The sequence below is a fragment of the Caretta caretta genome, chromosome 10 (assembly GCF_965140235.1).
Source record: "Caretta caretta isolate rCarCar2 chromosome 10, rCarCar1.hap1, whole genome shotgun sequence".
In the NCBI taxonomy this organism is placed as follows: domain Eukaryota; kingdom Metazoa; phylum Chordata; order Testudines; family Cheloniidae; genus Caretta; species Caretta caretta.
The window spans coordinates 49,991,379-50,010,505 of record NC_134215.1 but is presented as its reverse complement, the minus strand read 5'-3'; the positions used below and the strand labels follow the sequence as shown (position 1 = coordinate 50,010,505).

At 43.6% G+C, this 19,127-nt stretch overlaps 1 protein-coding gene across 8 annotated transcripts in view; it reads right to left on the bottom strand.

Annotated features, from left to right (window-relative positions):
- The window catches only part of SCAPER (S-phase cyclin A associated protein in the ER), a 369,412-nt gene that overhangs the window by 222,610 nt on the left and 127,675 nt on the right, over positions 1 to 19,127 (bottom strand). For all 8 annotated transcript variants that reach the window (XM_075132981.1, XM_075132982.1, XM_075132983.1 and 5 more), the window contains exons 19-21: positions 4,257 to 4,338; positions 2,514 to 2,666; positions 217 to 324 (exon numbers count right to left, since the gene is read on the bottom strand). In XM_075132981.1, coding sequence (XP_074989082.1) covers positions 217 to 324; positions 2,514 to 2,666; positions 4,257 to 4,338 — 343 coding nt within the window. The remainder of the gene's footprint in view (positions 1 to 216; positions 325 to 2,513; positions 2,667 to 4,256; positions 4,339 to 19,127) is intronic.

Genomic DNA, 19,127 nt, shown 5'->3' with positions numbered 1-19,127 from the left:
ATAATTGTATTTGAATGTTCCATTTTTTTTTTTTTTAACATTCCATATTCAAAGAAGTCAGCATTGCTATCAATAGTACATCTTATTTCATACCTGACTTTTTATGTTCTTAGTTCTGTGAGAATTTTCAAATCTGTCTTAAAGTATTACATTTCAGATGGCACTGTAAACCAGAAGAATATTAATATTAATATTAAAATCTTTTACAAAACATACCACTTCTTCATCTGAAAGCTCTCGTCCTTGGATGCTGCTATTTTCTCTCACTGCTTGTTGGTGTTTTTTCCCCTTAATGTGGCTAAAAAGATACACCTCTGAGGAAATCTGAAATGAGAATAAATGACGATTAGGGCCCTACCAAGTTCATGGTCCATTTTCGTAAATTTTATGGTCATAGCATTTTAAAAATCTTGAATTTCACAGTTTCAGATATTTAAATCTTAAATTTCATGGTATTGTAACAAAACATGAACATGTATTTAAAAAATGGCAAAATATAAACATGTAAAAGCCCTTAAGACAGAGGTTCTCAAACTGTGGTCCACGGACACCAGTGGTCCGCGAGCTCCATTCAGGTAGTCTGTGGATAGTTCTAAGGTGCGCACGTGGACAGCTGCACACAAGAGAATGAAGGGCCACCCACCTAATTAGAATTCCACCATTTTATGGTTTTGGTGTTATCATGCCAATAGTTTCCAACCCACGGCACTGTTCTAGTGGAGACTGGCATAGTGGAGGACCCCAAGTTGTTTATTCTTGCTCAAAGCAAGTTTATTCCAAAAATGGTGTAAATGGCTGTATACCATTTGGAATAATTCCGTGTTTGGACATGAGGTATGATACAGATGTTCTAGGCACAGCACAAGAGGGTGACAACACCAACTTTGTCTGGTGCAGATGAAGCCTAGAAATACAGACTGGAATTCAGCTAATAAGCTAAGAGCAATGCTCATGTTTAGCCCACATGAATCACGGATATTGCACTCTACTAAGCAGTAGCAAGATCCGAGGTACTGGTAGTAAGAGCTACATGTCTCTCTGTGATATGTAAACCAATCCAGGGCATTCAGCCACTGAACTATCTCTGTGCTTACAGTGTTGTTGTAGCCAGCAATGTAGTCGGTCTCAGGATATTAGAGAGACAAGGTGGGTGAAGTAATATCTTTTATTGGACCAATTTCTTTTGGTGAAAGAGACATGCTTTTGAGCTACACAGAGCTCTTGACCTGAAGAAGAGCTCTGTGTAGCTTGAAACAGTGTCTTTTTCACCAACAGAAGTTGGTCCAATAAAATATATTACCTCAACCACCTTGTCTCTGGGTTATAGTCCACAGAAACTATGCAAGCCTCCCTGGTAACATGCATGCAGAGACTACTCCATAGCCAAGTGTACAGTCATGAACACCCGTTTACTCTGTCAGAAAGAAGGGTTCTTGTAAATGTCAATACCATACCTCTTAATCTTCAAGCTTGCCAATGAATGACACAAGCAAGCAATATTGGCAAATGATTAAAATATGGAACATTTATGTTTTATTTTATGTTGTACGATAATTAACATATTATAACTGTTTTAACTATAAAACCTGTTTTAAGGGTATTTTCTCACTGCATGAATAAACCAGTTTTAAACAAAAACCTGGGAAAACAAATTCCATCGTGTGCAATGAGAAGGAAGACCTATTTGGATTGTCAGCAAGGTTTGAACTCTGGACCATGAAATCTCCAGCATGGACCTCTACCCCTTGAACTGTTATCCTCTATTTGGATCTACCAGTAGAGAAGGAATTGATATACATTTTGCCAGCAAGTTGCACAATTATCTCTTAGACAACAGCAAAATGATGGAGATCAAGAATCTTGGTTTCTATTCAGGTTCTGGGAAGGGAGTGTGGTATGGTGGCTAGAATAGTGGTTATTTAGAGACAGGATAGCTGAGCACATAGATCTGGCACATTCATTCTGACAGGCAGTGTGGCTGAGTGGACAAGACTTAGGTCTACGATATGATAAAAACTAGGTTTTTATTCTCAGCTCTCCTTGAAGTGACCTTGTGAAATCTTTCAGTGAACTTATTTATAAAATGAAGAAATGATGCTTGACTGACTTCTTGGGTAGGTTATGAAGCCCTTGCTCAATTATAAGGAGTCTACAGTAGACAGAAAAAAACAGCAATCAGTACAAGGGAGGCGAGACCTCCTAGCTCCAGCTCAGTGAACGGTGCCCTAGGCTACTTGATTCTCTCTCCCTGTTTCTGGACCATTGCTTGTCTTGTCAGTGCAACGGAACAGCAACCTAATGCAACTTCAATGCCGAAGATCCCACAAAATCTGCTACAGTTCAGAGATCTGATCATTACTTTGTCTGTTCACAAAAGCGAGGAAGCAGGGGGAGAATGGTGGGGCAGTACTCCATTTACAATACATTCATGCCTGCAAACCACAACAAAACTGGTAGATCGAAAGCTTAGCTAGGCCCATTACTTTTGATAGCATTCCTTCAATGCAACTTACCAAGACACTGCATAATGAACACTGCTTTTTTCGTTCATATGGTGTAAGTTTAGGTGCATAATCAGTATTAGCATGTCTGCCACTGCTTAATTCAGCTGCCTTTTCTTTCCTCTGTTCAATTTGTTCCATGTGTCTCCGAATGCTTTCGTCATGCTAAATAAAACAACAAATGGTAAACAACATGAAATAAAAATAAACAGAAATGAATAATGTTCAGAAATACCAAGGTTTATTAAGTACTGTCTAGTTCTAGATGATGAAAAGTTAAGTTGAAACTTATGTATAATACCTTCCAAAATGCCAAAAAGGATGTGTTATTACTTAGTGATATAATTTAAAATATTAACACTATACTGTTATTTATGTAGACTAGTATCACTCCATCATCTTTGGTAAATCTAGTCCTATGGTTTTCTGTTGCATTTAGTTTCTGAGCTCATGTTGTATTTCTTCCTCAGGAAGAATTCCGAGACAGAATCCATACAGACATTACTGGTGTAATCATGCTTGCTCTGATGAACTGAAAGCAAAATGGCATCAGTTACAATGGTATAAATGATTTATTATTAATATTTAGATTGCAATAGGGATTACAGTCTCTAGACCCTTTCAAACAATGCTTTGTTTATCAACCACAACAAGGATGGCCCAAACCCTATATATTACCCAATACTAGAAATTGGCTTATAAGCATCAACTGTATGACAAACAATGACATTTCACAATAGGAGCACGTGTAGCAAAAGTGCTTCTTAATTAGTGGGATCAACAGTAGACAATTACTTAGAGATGAAAGAACAGTCTGTTTTTTAAAATTATACGATTGTATAGACCTACCGCAATGGGCCCCAGATCCTGGTGGAGACTAGTAGGTACTCCTATCATGCTATTACTACTACTAATATTCTGTGACTTTGATAAAGGTTTTATTTTCTCATTTCACCAGAAATTCAAAAACAGCACTTAGTACTTTGGAAATCTCTATGCCTCTCAAAATAGAATAGATATATGTTCAAACTTCTTATCATTTGGTCTTTGGTCCTTTATAAGGTAGGAGTTTCACAAGCTGTTTTGCCATACTGCAGCATCCTACCTAACATTCCCAATCCTACAACTGATTCCACATGACTGGAGGAACCCTGTGTTTCTGCAGAGACCCAGTGAAATTGACAGGCATCTGAGTGGATCCAGTTGCAAGACTGGGACCATATTCTATGCAGTGAAGAGGAAGGAACATGCCATACTTCCATTACTGATACTTGTGAAGACCCATAAAATGGCATCATTTCCCAGGTCCTCTTCTGTGTAACTCTGGTGTGTAGACTGTTTTCACCAAACTGTACATTTCAGTTTTAATTTTTTTTTTACCAAGACGTTTATTTTTGCCAGAATTTCATTTTAATAGTAAGATTAGAAATTCAAAATTATTTTGACTTTCTTCAAAAGTACAAAATCATTTAGACCTAACTTTGATCCCACACTAGGTTTACCCTAATGTAATTCCATTGACTTCTATGGTATTATTTCTGATTTACAGTGTCAGTGAGAGCAAAATCAGACCCATCTTCATAAGCCAGATGTCTAGATAAAAATCCTGAACTACAGTAGCAAAATTCAAGGTATGATATGGCTCTACTGTAATGACTTTGCTAAATAAAATGTACTTAAAGAAAATAACGTTGTGGAAATTCTGTTTTAAATAAAATGTATTTTCAGTTAGAAAGACTATTACTCCCTTTATACCTTCAGCTGAATCTTTTTCTGTAGCTCCTCCATTGCTTCTTGTTGAGCTGCAGTGAGAGCTGCCAGCCTCTCCTCTCGATCTCTACCAAGAGAGAATATGTATTACAGCAAAAGTGGTAAAGGTATGAAGTATACATTTATAGTTGTAATATATATTTGAAATGGGGAAAGAAAATCAGAGAAGGCATTAACTGCCATTTAAGTTAAAGGTAGCTCAGGAGGGAGATAAAAGTAGTTCAGCAGAAACTAGATTAATTACTGAAGATAATAGATGCATTTAATCTTGATGGTCTCATAACAGCAGACACCTGAGACCTTGTTCCAGATTCCAGACCCACTCCAGTGTAGTTCAGAGCAGGTATAGATGACATGGTGGTAAAAAACACTAATGAATGTGATGTCCTGTCTACATTAGCACTTCCACTGTTGCTACCTCTTGTGAAGCAACAACAGGGAGTAAAACATTGGGACTTTCCCCAAAACGTCTAGTGCAGACAAGGCCAATCACAGAGTCACACAACAGTTGGGGAAAATGCTTGAGACAGAAAATGATGATGGCTAAAGGTCTGATCACAGCAGCTTTCTGAAGTTCTACAAATTAAGCTTTACTGCTGTTTTTGCTGTTTCATATATGCTCTTGATCAAAGCAATAAGAAATATGTGCATATTGTAAATAAAGGAATTTACAAGACAATTGCTAGCCAGAGGACCGAACTTACTAGCCATATATTGACATGCAAGATGCATGAAAGACCCACAAGCAAGTCCCATGTGCAAAGCCCTGGTGAACCCACCTTCCGCACTGAGAAGAAATAAAAGGCGCTGTCTCTAAATCCTACTAGGTGGCCCCATCTTTAGTCTCAGGCTCGTGAGTGTTTATGCATTTGAAGTCACCTTTGCTTCCATCTGGCTGCAAGAAGGCGATGCTTACTGATGCGAGGGAGAGAAAGGTTTCTTACATCTCCCCCGCTTTTTTTCTTTTAGTCCTGCAGCCCCATGAATATTCAAGTGTTTTTCTCTGGTGCTGATGATTGTAAAAACTGTAAAAGTGACATGATTCTCAACAGTTTCACTGCTCCCTGCAGGGTTCTGAATAGTTCAGAGAAATTTTCCAGTCTTAAGTTCAATCTGCCACTGCTTCTGCAGAAAGCCAAGAGCAGAGCACAGGCACTTGAACTAACAATCAAGAAGACAGTGCCTCATCAGTTCATATTTGGAAAATTATCTTTGAAACCGTAAGTATTAGAAACTTTGTTCTTTTAGAACAAAGCTTAAATTCTGCAGAAATTAATTATTACGGTCACACATTCAGCAGGGCAAGTTTCCCACTTGCCAATAGCAAGTGAGAAAATGGAATTTTCAAACCTTAATTATAAATTAGAATACAGTTGGCTGCTGTTAATGTTTGTATAAAGATAAGCAGCCTGGGTAGGGGCCAAAAGAGGTCATTGAAGCACAACGCATGCAGTTTTGGCTATGCTCAGCAATGAAGAAGGCACTTACATCAATTATGCATCTAATACATTGATACACACAATACCAAACCTTTGGAATCAATTCTAGTAACTGCTTATTTCATGTACTTGAACCAAGGACCTAGGCGCACCTACAGCTAACTGAGGGATGCTACACAGAACAGAAATAAAACAAAGGTCCAAGGATGTCCAAACTGGGTTGAAGGGAATATGTTGCACACAAAGAGGTGAGCATTTGGTTTTGTGGACATATCCCCTTTCTTATAGGTTGAACCCATAAAAAAGTCAAAGCTCACCCTTGCCCTACTGAGTAGCAGAACAAAGTGAAATGCTCTAGAGATGGTGTAGAGAGACAAGGTGGGTGAGGTGATATCTTTTATTTGACCAACTTCTGCTGGTGAGAGAGACAAGCTTTCGATCTACACAGAATTCTTCTTCAGATCTGGGAAAGGTACTCAGAGTGTCACAACTAAATACAAGACAGAACAGATTGTTTAGCATAAGTAGTTAACACATCATCTTAGGACTCGTCTACACTTGAAATGCTACAGCAGCACAGCTGCAGTTGAGCCACTGTAGCATTTCAAGTGCAGACACTGCCTAGGCTGCCAGGAGAGGCTCTCCTATCAGCATAGCTAATACACCTGCCCGAGAGGCAGTAGCTAGGTCAACAGAAGAATTCTTCTGCCAGCTTAGTGCTATCTACACAGAGACTTAGATCAGCTTAAGTATGCTGCTCTGGGGTGTGGATTTTTCATATCCCTGAGCAACGCAGTTATGCTGACCGAATTTTCTCGTGAAGACCAGGCCTAAGAGAGACAAGGTGGGTGAGGTAATATATTTTATTGGAGCAACTTCTGTTGGAAAGCAAGACAAGCTCTTGAGCTTTCCCAGAGCTCTTGTTCAGGTCTGGAAAATATACTCAGAGGGTACAGGACTAAAAGACCTGTGGCCCAGGCCATCTGACTTGGGCTTGCAGGGCTCAGGCTGAGGGGCTAAAATTTGCTGTGTAGATATTTGGGCTCAGGCTGGAGTCCTGGCTCTGGATCACTCCCCACTTGAGAAGTCCCAGAGCTCGGCCTCTAGCCCGAATGTCTACACAGAAATTTTACAGCCCCACAGCCCGAGTCCCGCAAGCACAAGTCATGGTTGACCTATGCCAGCGATGAGTGTTTAATTGCCTTGTAGGCATACCCCAAGTATCTCATCTAAATACAAGGTGGAACAGATTCTCAAGCATAAGTAGTTGAAAAATATTTCAAGGGACCATTCAAGGTGAAGTGTCCTTTAACACTTCTCCAGTCCTGCCCCCAGTCCTCAAGGAACAGGAAAGAAAAGCTTGTCAGAGGAAGTTTAAGTGGGTTACGGATTGTTGTAATAAGCCATAAATCCAGCATCTCTATTCAGTGTATGATTTTTAGTATCTAGCAAAGTTATGAAATTAAGCTCCCAGACTCATCTTTTGAAAGTGTTGTTCAGGTTTTCTTTGAGGATGAGGACCTAGAGGTCAAATACAGAGTGACTACTTTGTGAAAAGTGTTCACCCACAGGTGATATGGTATTTTTGTCTTTTATCGTTTTTGTGAGAGTCCAACTGAGAGCACAGTGATTGTATTATTTTACCCACATAGTTTTTATTGGGGCATTTAGTACACTGGATGAGGTACACCACATGTTATGATAGGCATGCGTAGAACCGATGGACCTTGAAAGGTGTATTGTGGAAGGTGTTGATCATTGTAACAGTGGAGATATGTCTACAGGTTTTTCATCTTTTGTTCTAGCAAGGTCTGGTACTGCTTTGAGTTGGTGTGTCCTGGTCTGTGTGGAGTATGCTTCTGATGGAGAGGTTGGGGGTTGTTTGAAGGCCAGAAGAGGAGGTTCAGGAAAGATTTCTTTCACAATGTGGCCCCATCAAATATGAGTTGCAATTGTCTAATGATACTCCATATGGGTTCCAGTGTGGGGTGGTAGATGATATCTAGAGGTATACAGTTGGAGGGGGAACCCATGCAGGAAACATGGACTGAACAGAGATACTGGATTTATGGCTTATTACAACAAACTATAACCCCCTTAATACAACCCCCAAGTTCCTGCCTCCTTTCCTCCCTATGACTGGAGGGCTGTTAATAGGCCACTTCACCTTGGTTCCTTGAAATGTGTGTTAACTGTTTATGCTAAACAATCTGTTCCATCTTCTATTTAACTATGACACTGAGTACGTTTCCTAGACCTGAAGAAGAGTGTTGTGTAAGCTCAAATCCTTGTCTCTCTCTCCAACAGAAGTTGGTTCAATAAAAGATATTACCTCATCCACTTTGTCTCTCATATCCTGGGACAAACATGGCTACATCAACACTGCATACAACGTATTATAAGAGAGCATTCAACGTGAACTGGCCCGTTAGCTGCTCTGCCCTGGAGAACTTGAATCTCCTCTAAAGTTCAGTGCTTTGAATGAGTTGTAAGACTCTCAGCAAAACAGTCAATCATTCCAAAAAGGTCTTGACAAACCTTCTTATGTAAACAATTTTGAATTATGGAAGGGGTAATTTATTTTAGTTGGTCTTCCCAGATCTTGACAGCTCAGTGTGTTACTCAAAGAAATATCACACTCAAAGCTAACAAGATCTACCCCAATCAGACAATATTGTGATCACGGTAATCTGAAACCAACATCTTCCTGCTGCTTTTGGGGCATTTCTGTTTTTGACTGTGCCTGCCATACTCTCTAATGAGAAAAATTAAACAATAGATATTCTGAAATAAAACTAATCTGAACAGCAAAAGTAGAAAGGGAAAAATATTAAAGAAAACTGAAAAGTAAAATATTAAGAAGTACTTTACTGAATAAACTAGTTCTGGTGAAGGCTTGCATAAACTTAAACTTAAAAACTTAAAACTTAAAAAATAAAAAAGCACAGAAAATATAGAAATACAGGCAGGGAGAACAAGGATGACAGTGAATACTAGGCACAATTGTCCTTTCAGAAAATGTAAGTGAACTCCTCCAACTGCCATGGGGGGAAAAGGAGATGACGGATGAGACAAATTATGTACTTTATGTACTATCTCCCCTGAGGTACATAAGCAATACCTGCACTTTAGTCTTTTAGAAAATCCTGATTTTGGTTTTAAAGAACTCCTGACTCACACTACACACCCAAAGAACACAACGTCCAAAATGGATTATGCAACAGAACTTATTTTAGAGAACATATTTGTTTTCTTCCTCTATGTGACATCAAAATTAAGACAAAGATAAGATAACTCTATGGTTTTTGAATCAATATTTTAACGTAGATAAAAATTCCTAAGACTCAATGCCCCTAAGTACGAAACATAAATATTACTCCTTACATAGCTTACTGGTCCATATGTAAAACATATTCGTATATCATTAGGCTCAATAATACAGTTGTATGATTACTATTGACAGAAGTAGAATTTTCCATATTATGGATGTCATCTCTTTGGAATATAAAATGCTCAGAAATTGCATCTAAAGCCTTACTGGGAATCAAGCTAATGTGCCATGAGGGCACAGGGTCTCTTAACAGGCATTTTTACATACACTACCCCTTTCATAAGAAGGCTTTAATCACCACCAGATGCACAAAATGAGTGGATTTTGAAGAAAAGTTATGTAGATATTCCAAAATGACCCATTCCATTCTGTTTTAAGTCTTTTAGTATAAGATTCAAGTATTTCTAACAGCAAAATAATGAGCCACATCCTTGGGTCCCACTGAGCTATACCAGAATCCAAGAGGGAGGGTGACTTAAATTCAAACTCACTCCCCTGAACCATGGCAGCAGGACTCATGTTTGGACTGATTTATGTTAGAGAAACCTTTGGGCTACTCTAACATATGCCAGCTGCAATGCCCACTAAAGGCCATTCTACCAGTCCTGCGATAGACCCAGGACAGATGGGTACACCAAAGTAGCAGTATTGGGATCCAGGAAGTGGGCGGGCTAAAGGTTCCCCCCTGCATCCTAAGGGGGGGGTCCACAGGACCTGGAAAACCAAATAATTACGGGGGACAACTAATGAACAACAGGGACAGCAGTGCGGTCAAAGGGTCAAACGAAGGGAACCGGACGGGGACACCGAGCAGAGGACCCCGGAGAGCGCCCACTGCTCCTCAAAGGCGTCAAGGGAGTCAGTGGACGCCGCTCAGAGGAACTCTGCCCGGAGACGTGAACGGACAGAGGATCGGAAATAGGCCCCACAGTCGCAAGAGATTCCATCGGCCAACCTCCCCATCCTGGTTTTATAGATGGCCACTTTAGCCAGGGCCAGGAGGAGGCTGACCAGGAGGTCCCGTGACTTAGTGGGGCCATGGACAGGGAGTGCATAGATCAGGAGGTGAGGGGAAAAGGGCAACCAAAATCTTAACAAAATATTCGTGAGGAGCCGGAATAGGGGCTGCAGCCTGGTGCACTCCAGGTAGACGTGCGCCAGGGTTTCCCTCACGCTGGAAAAGGGGCAGGTGTCCGGGATTGGGGTGAACCGCGCCAAGTACACGCCCGTGCTCACGGCCCCGTGAAGGAGCCGCCAACTGATATCCTCGGCAGGCCTTGGGACTAAGGTTGGCTGGCCCACCGGGGCTCCTCACCCTCTAGAGGTGGCAGGAGGTCCCGTCGCTTTGTGTCAGGGCGGGGCGCGAGGGTGAGGATGTGAAGGGTGTGGAGAACGAGCGTGTATAGATGTTTCCTTGGCGCAGTCTGGAACCGGACCGGCTGCAGCTCGCATAGCCGGCTCATGGTGAAGGGGTCGGTCAGGTCCACGGGGCAGGGGCCCGATGAAAAGGTCCGGAGGGCCTGGGGTGGAGGGTGGGCGGGGCGCCCCCTCTCTTAGGTCAAGGTAAACCGGAGCAGCGGGCGGCAAAGCGGCCCTCACCTCCTGAAGTACACGCAGGAGAGTACGAGGTCTGGAGAGCCCCATGCGCTGAGCAAGCGTCAGGGGATCTAGCCAGTCTCCTCGGTCGTAGTCCAGGAGGTCTCCAACTCTGGTAACTTCTGCCAGGACCAACCTCTGGCACACTGAGGGGGACTCCGCCACCTGCACACGGAGCTGGGGGTTGTGTAGCAGGGGCTCCGCGAGGAGATCTTCCCCCACGGAGGCTGCCATGGACCTGGTCACTGTGAACAGTTTCCAGGTCCGGAGGAGGTCCTGGTAGAAGACCGGCAGCCTGGAGAGGTCTCGCAGAAGACCCCTCGGATGGAGATAAAGGAGCTGCCGGTCATATCGGAGCCCTCGGAAGCAGCGCAGGAAGGCGTGCGCCAGTACGCTCCACGCCGGACTACCTGCACCATAAAGGAGCCGCTGCAGGGCCTGGAGGCGGAAGACATGGACCTGAGTATGGAGACACTTCAGGCCCTGCCCTCCCTCCTCCAGGGGTAGATGGAGAACCCCTGCAGAGACCCAGTGCATTCCTGACCAGAAGAACTCCAGAATCAACTTCCGGAGGTTGGCCAGGAAATCCGGGGCCGGGACCAGGGTGTTGAGCCGGTACCAGAGAATGGACAGGACTAGCTGATTAAGCACCAGTGCCCGCCCTCGAAGGGACAGACACGGGAGTAGTCCTGTCCATCTCTTCAGCCACTCTACCACCCTGCCCTCTAACCCGTGCCAGTTCTCCGGCGGAGACGGATGCGTGGCAGAAAGGTAAACCCCGAGATAGAGCAGCGGACCCGCGCTCCACCAGATGGCCTGAAGCACGGGTGGGAGGGAGCTCGCCTGCCGCCAGTCCCCTACCACCAAGCCAGAGCTCTTGACCCAGTTGACCCGGGCGGAGGAGGCTGCCAAGTAAATGGCCTGGCAAGCCTCCACCCGCGCCAAGTCGCCCGGGTCCTGGACCACGAGGAGCACATCGTCGGCGTATGCCGACAGGACCAGCCACAGCTCCCGCTCCCGTAGCGCCAACCCTGTCAACTTCCTGCGGAGGAGACAGAGGAAGGGCTCGATCGCCAGAGCGTACAGCTGGCCCGAGAGGGGGCACCCCTGCCGTACTCCTTGCCTGAAGCTGACCGGTTCGGTCAGGGTCCAGTTGAGCCTGACCAGACACTCTGCGGAGGTGTACAGCACCTGGAGAAAACCCACAAACTGGGGTCCGAAGCCAAATGCTCGCAGAGTGCTCAGGAGATACCCGTGATCCACCCTGTTGAACGCCTTCTCCTGATCCAGGGACAGGAGGGCAAACGACAGACCGTCCCTACACCCGAGTTCCAAGAGGTCCCGGACCAGATACAGGTTGTCGAAGATGGTGCGGCCCGCGACGGTGTAGGTCTGGTCTGGGTGGATCACGTCCACCACCACGGACCCTAGCCGCAGCGAGATGGCTTTCGCTACGACCTTGTAGTCCGTGCTGAGGAGCGAGACGGGATGCCAATTTCGTAAATCATGGAGGTACAGCAGAGTAGCAGAAGGCAGATATACTGGCCACTGGATTAACAGTTTTCTGTTCCCTGACTGACCAGAGCAGGGGCTGCTCCAGAATGAGAACACCTGAGTCCAATTAACCTGCAAAGAGTCAGGTGAGGCCATTAAGCTAATGTGACCACCTGACTCTAATTAAGGCCCCTCTCATAATATAAAAGGGCTCACTCCAGTCAGGCAGAGAGGAGCGGAAGTGTGGCTGAAGGGCTGGTTAATGAAGACACCCTCAAGTCACTGGTAAGGGAGCCCTAAGGTAAGGGTGAAGAAGGAGAGCTGCAGGAAAGTGGCCCAGGGAACTGTAGCAACTCTGGCAGTAAAAGGTTGGCTGCCAACAGCTGCTACCATTAGGGTCCCTGGGCCGGAACCTGGAGTAGAGGGTGGGCCCAGGTTCCCCCCAACCCACCACTACAGAAACACCTCCTGGGAAGGGAAAACAGGCCTGTCATAAATATAAAGGGAAGGGTAAACCCCTTTAAAATCCCTCCTGGCCAGGGGAAAGCTCCTCTCACCTGTAAAGGGTTAAGAAGCTAAAGGTAACCTCGCTGGCACCTGACCAAAATGACTAATGAGGAGACAAGATACTTTCAAAAGCTGGGAGGAGGGAGAGAAACAAAGGGTCTCTGTCTGTCTATATGCTGTTTTTGCCAGGGATAGACCAGGAATGGAGTCTTAGAACTTTTAGTAAGTAATCTAGCTAGGTATGTGTTAGATTATGATTTCTTTAAATGACTGAGAAAAGAATTGTGCTGAATAGAATAACTATTTCTGTCTGTGTGTCTTTTTTGTAACTTAAGGTTTTGCCTAGAGGGATTCTCTATGTTTTGAATCTAATTACCCTGTAAGGTATCTACCATCCTGATTTTACAGAGGTGATTTCTTTACTTCTATTTACTCCTATTTCTATTAAAAGTCTTCTTGTAAGAAAACTGAATGCTTTTTCATTGTTCTCAGATCCAAGGGTTTGGGTCTGTGGTCACCTATGCAAATTGGTGAGGCTTTTTATCCAACATTTCCCAGGAAAGGGGGGGGGGTGCAAGTGTTGGGAGGATTGTTCATTGTTCTTAAGATCCAAGGGTCTGGGTCTGTAGTCACCTAGGCAAACTGGTGAGGCTTTTTACCAAACCTTGTCCAGGAAGTGGGGTGCAAGGGTTTGGGAAGTATTTGGGGGGAAAGACGTTTCCAAACAGCTCTTCCTCAGTAACCAGTATTTGTTTGGTGGTGGTAGCGGCCAATCCAAGGACAAAGGGTGGAATATTTTGTACCTTGGGGAAGTTTTGACCTAAGCTGGTAAAGATAAGCTTAGGAGGTTTTCATGCAGGTCCCCACATCTGTACCCTAGTGTTCAGATGGGGGAGGAACCTTGACAAGGCCCCTGTCAGGACAGGAGGCTAAACTGTTTTGGCATGAGGCTGTAGGAGCAACAGAGACTGGGAACTCTCTCACCAACCTCCATTGCTGGCTTATGATGAAAAGGACTCAGTAGACTGTATCCCTGGCCCTAGAGAGAGAAGGGCTATGTGGAGGGTTGCAGTGAGCCTCTGAAGCTAGCATAAACTGCCTGGAAGCGCGGGACCCATGGGGACAAGGTCTGCCACAGTTCAAATCACAGGGTTGCAAGACACTGTGGCCACACCTCTTCCTATCCTTATCCCTATGCCCAGGGAGGAGAACCAGGAATGGATGGCATAGAGTTGGTATGCTGACTCTATGCCACCAGAGAATTTCTCTAAGTAAAGGATTCCTCTATTTCCCAGCAGCTCTTTTAGGGCAGCTTTCTTCCCAGTGTCTACCACTGAAATGGGCAAAGGGGACAGAATAGGATTTGACCTATACCCCTTTTGAATAGTATGCAGTTAATAAAGCATGAAGCCACACACTGAACTAATGAGGATAAAACAAAATATCAAATAGCAGGCTTCCGTGGAAAAAAAAGTACGTAATTAAAAGACTATCCTAATGTACAGGGGCGTCAAATTAAAGTTGTACAGGCAACCTTATGTCTAGCATTTCCTAACTTTTCAAGTGCTTGACTTTGCAACATTAACACTCTTAACAAATTTTTTTGATAGTTTGTTTTTTTTAAAAAGCTGGAAATTCTGATAAAAAAAATTCTTGTTGAATTTGAGTGGAATCATAGCTTCTCAGCACAGACCTCTGTCACTTGAACTAATGGAGTAATGGCTAGCAGTAGTAGGCTGTCATCCCCTATGTGGACCAGCCACTGGAGGGGAATGAGATGCACACTTTGTCAGCAGGTTTCACAGATATTTGCTGACAGCAGAAGAAAGCTGAGGCTTGGGATCTTGAATTCCATTCCAGGTTCAGTAGGGAAGCGTGGTATAGCAATCAAAGATGCTCCTGTTCCAGTCTTGTCTGTTACAAGATATTGGACTAGACAGACTATAGGTCTGATCAAATATGGCAATTCTTATGTTCCTGTTGACTGAGCATTTCGGGGATGGGAGACAAGAAGAGGCAGAAATGATTTTTAGGTATGGCAAAAAAGGATCACTTACCCACAATAACTAGTTTTCTGATTCCACTTCTTCCACAGAGGCACAATGTAGATGTTGCATGCCTAGCAACATGGACACAACTATTTTTGAGCAAGAGTTGAGCAACTGTAATTCCCTTAATCAACATTCCACTGACTGAAGGCAAGTCTACACTAGAAGCACTACAGCAGCTCAGCTGCACTGGTGCACCTATGCTGCTGTAGCGTGTCTGGTGAAGATGCTCTATGCTAACAGGAGAAAGCTCTCCTATCGGCATAATAAAACCACCTCTGCAGGAGTTAGTAGCTATGTCAGTGGGAGAAGCTCTCCCACTGACTTAGCGCTGTCCACACTGTCACTTAGGTCGATGTATCTTACATTGCTTATTCACAACCCTGAGGGATATAAGTTATGCTGACATAAGTGGTAGTGTGTACAACCCTTGAAGGTATTAATTGCCCCTGAAATCATCCCTAAGTTCTTCACTATCTCTAAAAGCCCAAGATGCCTATGAGGCTTTACCACTTTTCTTAGAAACTTGGGGTGAAGCCTATGTACTGCCTAATCTTTATGAAATATGGTATACAGTTGGTTTGGCCATCAGAGCCTGTTACTCCAAAATGCTCACAGCCAAGGTAGTGACCACTAGAAATGAGACTTTGAGTGACAGATGGTACAAAAAGCAACAATCTACAAGCCCCTTCCCTAAGTCTGGCTAACAAAAACTCAAATATCAAGGATAATTAGTCTCCTGGAAAGGGCGAGTACAGGTTCATAAGATCTTTTAAAAATTGTTTGAAGTAAGGATGGTAAAATATAAGAACAGCCATACTGGGTCAGACCAATGGTCCATCTAGCCCAGTATTCTATCTCCCACTGTGGCCAGTACCAGCACTTAAGGAATAGCGTACAGACCAGTGCAATTTTGGAGAGATCCACACATCTTACCCTCCTGGCTTCTGGTAGCCAGAGGTTTAGGGATGCCACTAGCATGGGGTTACACAGCTGACCAGCTTGGCTAAAGCCTTTGATAGACGTATCCTCCATGAACTTATCTAGCTCCTTTTTAAACTCTGTTATACTTCTGGCTGTCACAACATCCCATGAGTTCCCCAGGCTGACTGTGTGTTGTGTGAAAAATTACTTCCTCTTGTTTGTATTAAACCTGCTACCTGTTATTTCATCAGATGACACCTGCTTTTCCTTTTGTGAGAAAGGAATAACACTTCTCTATTCATTTTTTCCATACAATTCAAGATTTTATAAATCTCTATCAGACCCCCACCTTAATTGTCAATTTTCTAAGCTAAACTGCCTACTCTTTTCAATCTTTCCTCATATGGAAGCAATTCCATACCTTTGATCATCTTTGCTGCTTTTCTCTGAACGTTTTCCAGTTCTAGCGTATCCTTTTTGAGATGGGGTGACCAGAACTGGATACAGTATTCAAGATGTGGGCACACCATGGATTTATACAGGGGCATTATGACATTTTCTGTTTTATTTTCTATCCCTTTCCTAATAGTTCCTAACATTCTGTTACCCTTTATGACCACAACTGTACATTGAGCTGTAGTTTTCAGAGAACTATCCACAATGACTCCAAGATCTCTTTCTGGGGTGGTAAAAGCTAATTTAGACCCTCCTCCTCCTCAGACATGTGTAGTTCAGATTATATTTTCCGATGTGCACTACTTTGCATTTATCAATGTTGAATTTCATTTGCTATTTTGTTGCCCAGGCACCCAATTTTGAGAGATCCCCCTGTAATTCTTCGCAGTCAGCTTTGGACTTAATTATGTTGAATGTTTTGTATCATCTGAACTCTTTGCCACTTCACTGTGCACTCCCTTTTCCAGATCATTAATGAATTTATTGAACAGCACAGGTCTCAGTACAGAATCTTGAGGGACCCTGCTGGTTACCGTTCTCCATTGTGAAAACTATTTATTCTAACTCTTTGTTTCATATCTTTTAACCAGTTACTGATCCAAGACAGGACCTTCCCTGTTATCCCAGGACTACTGTGATAGACCCAGGCCAGTTGGGTACAGCAGAGTAATAATTTTTTTTTTTTTAGCTTGAGTTTTTTATTTTGAGATCTGTGCTAGTTTGATCCCTGTTTAGCTGTGCTGCATGTTTAGCTGGTATACATTGATTTTAGACAGTCATCCGAGCTCAGCAGAATAGACGGCGGCCACCCACTGCATGGCCCCTCGCCCCATTAAGACACATCAGACGTGCTTTCAGCTGAGGATGGCTTCAGTGTTGCTATACTGGCCACTGGATAAACATTTTTCTGTTCCCTGACTGACCAGAGTAGGGGCTGCTCCAGGCTAGGGTGGACACATGACTCCAATTAGCCTGTAAAGAGTCAGGTGAGGCTGTTAAGCTAATGTGAACACCTAACTCTAATTAAGGCCCCTCAGATACTGTAGAAGGGCTCACTCTAGCCAGGCTGAGGAAAGCCAGGGAGCCAGAGGAGAGGAAATGCAGCTGAAAGGCTGGGTAATGAAGACACCCCCAAGCCACTGGAAAGGGATCCCTAAGATAAAGTTGAAGAAGGCGTTAAGAGAGAGACGCAGGGGGAAGTGGCCCAGGGAAATGTAGCAACTCTGGCAGTGAAAGGTTGACCGCCAACAGCTGCTGCCATTAGGGTCCCTGGGCTGGAACCTGGAGCAGAGGGCGGGCCCGGGTTCCCCCCAACCCACCACTACAGAAACACCTTCTGGGAGGGGAAGACAGGCCCCTGTCAGGACAGGAGGCTAAACTGCTCTGGAATAAGCCCGTAGGAACAACAGAGACTGTGGGAGTTCTCTCACTAACCTCCTTGCTGGCTTATGACGAAAAGGGCTCAGTAAACTGTACCCTGGCTCCAGAGAGAGAAGGGCTACGTGGAGGGTCACAGTGAGCCTCTGAGGCTAGCATAAACCGCCTGGAAGCGCCAGACCCACGGGGACAAGGTCGGAGCTCTGCCACTCTACTTAGTTTCCTTAAGAGCCTTTGGTGAGGAACCTTGTCAAAGGCTTACTGAAAATCCAAGTATGCTATATTGACAGGATCACCCTTATTCACACGCTTGTTGACACCCCCAAAGAATTCTAATGGATGGGTGAGGCATGACTTCCCTTTACAACAAACTGTGTTCATCTACATTTCTGATAATTCTGCTCTTTGCTAGTTTCTAACAATTTGCCTGGTACTGAAGTTAGGCTTATTGGCCTGTAATTGCCAGGATTGCCTCAGGAGCTCTTTTTAAAAATCAGCATTACACTATACTGTGGTCCCTTACATAACAACATGGTGCACAGAAACAACAGCTTGATGAATAAACACAGTTGTCAGGAATAGCTTTGATTACACCAGAGATACGAAAAAAATCTAAATGAACTGAAACTAGAATAAAGGATTTTAACTTGAGCAACCTTTTATAATCAGTTCTATTTAGCAGCATAACACTTCCTGGATTCCCAAACAACTGTCCGGATCTCCTCAGATAAGCATAAAACATTCTGTCCTAAAAATCTAACAGCCATGATGTCAGATAAAGGGACTTGAAGTCTGGATACACTGAACTGTTAGGAAAGAAATCTTTAACACAAGGGGAGAGCGAATAGACTATCTTGCAGTGGGGGAGGTTTAGGTTGGATATTAGGAAAAACTTTTTCATTAGGAGGGTGGTGAAACACTGGAATGCGTTACCTAGGGAGGTGGTGGAATCTCCTTCCTTAGATATTTTTAATGTCAGGCTTGACAAAGCCCTGGCTGGGATGATTTAGTTGGGGATTGGTCCTGCTTTGAGCAGGGGGTTGGACTACATGACCTCCTGAGGTCCCTTCCAACCATGATATTCTAAGATTCTATGATCTTTGGAAAGAGCAAGAATTTCTAAGAACCAGGAAGGCTTTTCCTACAGTGGTGCAACTAATATCACTCTGTCTCTGTTCTGCCTAATTTTCCTCAAGTCCTTTGGGAATTAAAGAAAATGGAGGAAATCACAAAGGGGCTCTTCCACCGAACCATACTCACTGTGGCAGAGGCATCCTAGAGCTGGCTATACAGGCTCTGCGCAATCCAGGAACGGCGCAAAGAGTCATGAGCAAATTGGAGGATCTTGCCCTTTGTGTACATCATGTTTAAATATTTCATGGCATGCTAGGTCTTTATATGATGTCAAATTAGATTAATTTATGTTCTTGGAAGATGTAGAAAAAAATCAATACAAATTCAGAATGTTTTACTTAGATTAGAATATTCCTTAAAATGGCTTTGAAGAGCTCAAGCTGTGACTATCAGAAAAGACAAAAAAAAATTTTTTGTTTTAAACCAATGATCCTTTAGTCATAAAAAGCTTCAGCTACAAAAAGAACGTAGCATATATTTTACTTATATGCTTTCAGAAGGAGGGGGGGGAGAACTGAGAAAAAGATTCAGACAAAAGAAATAAACACTA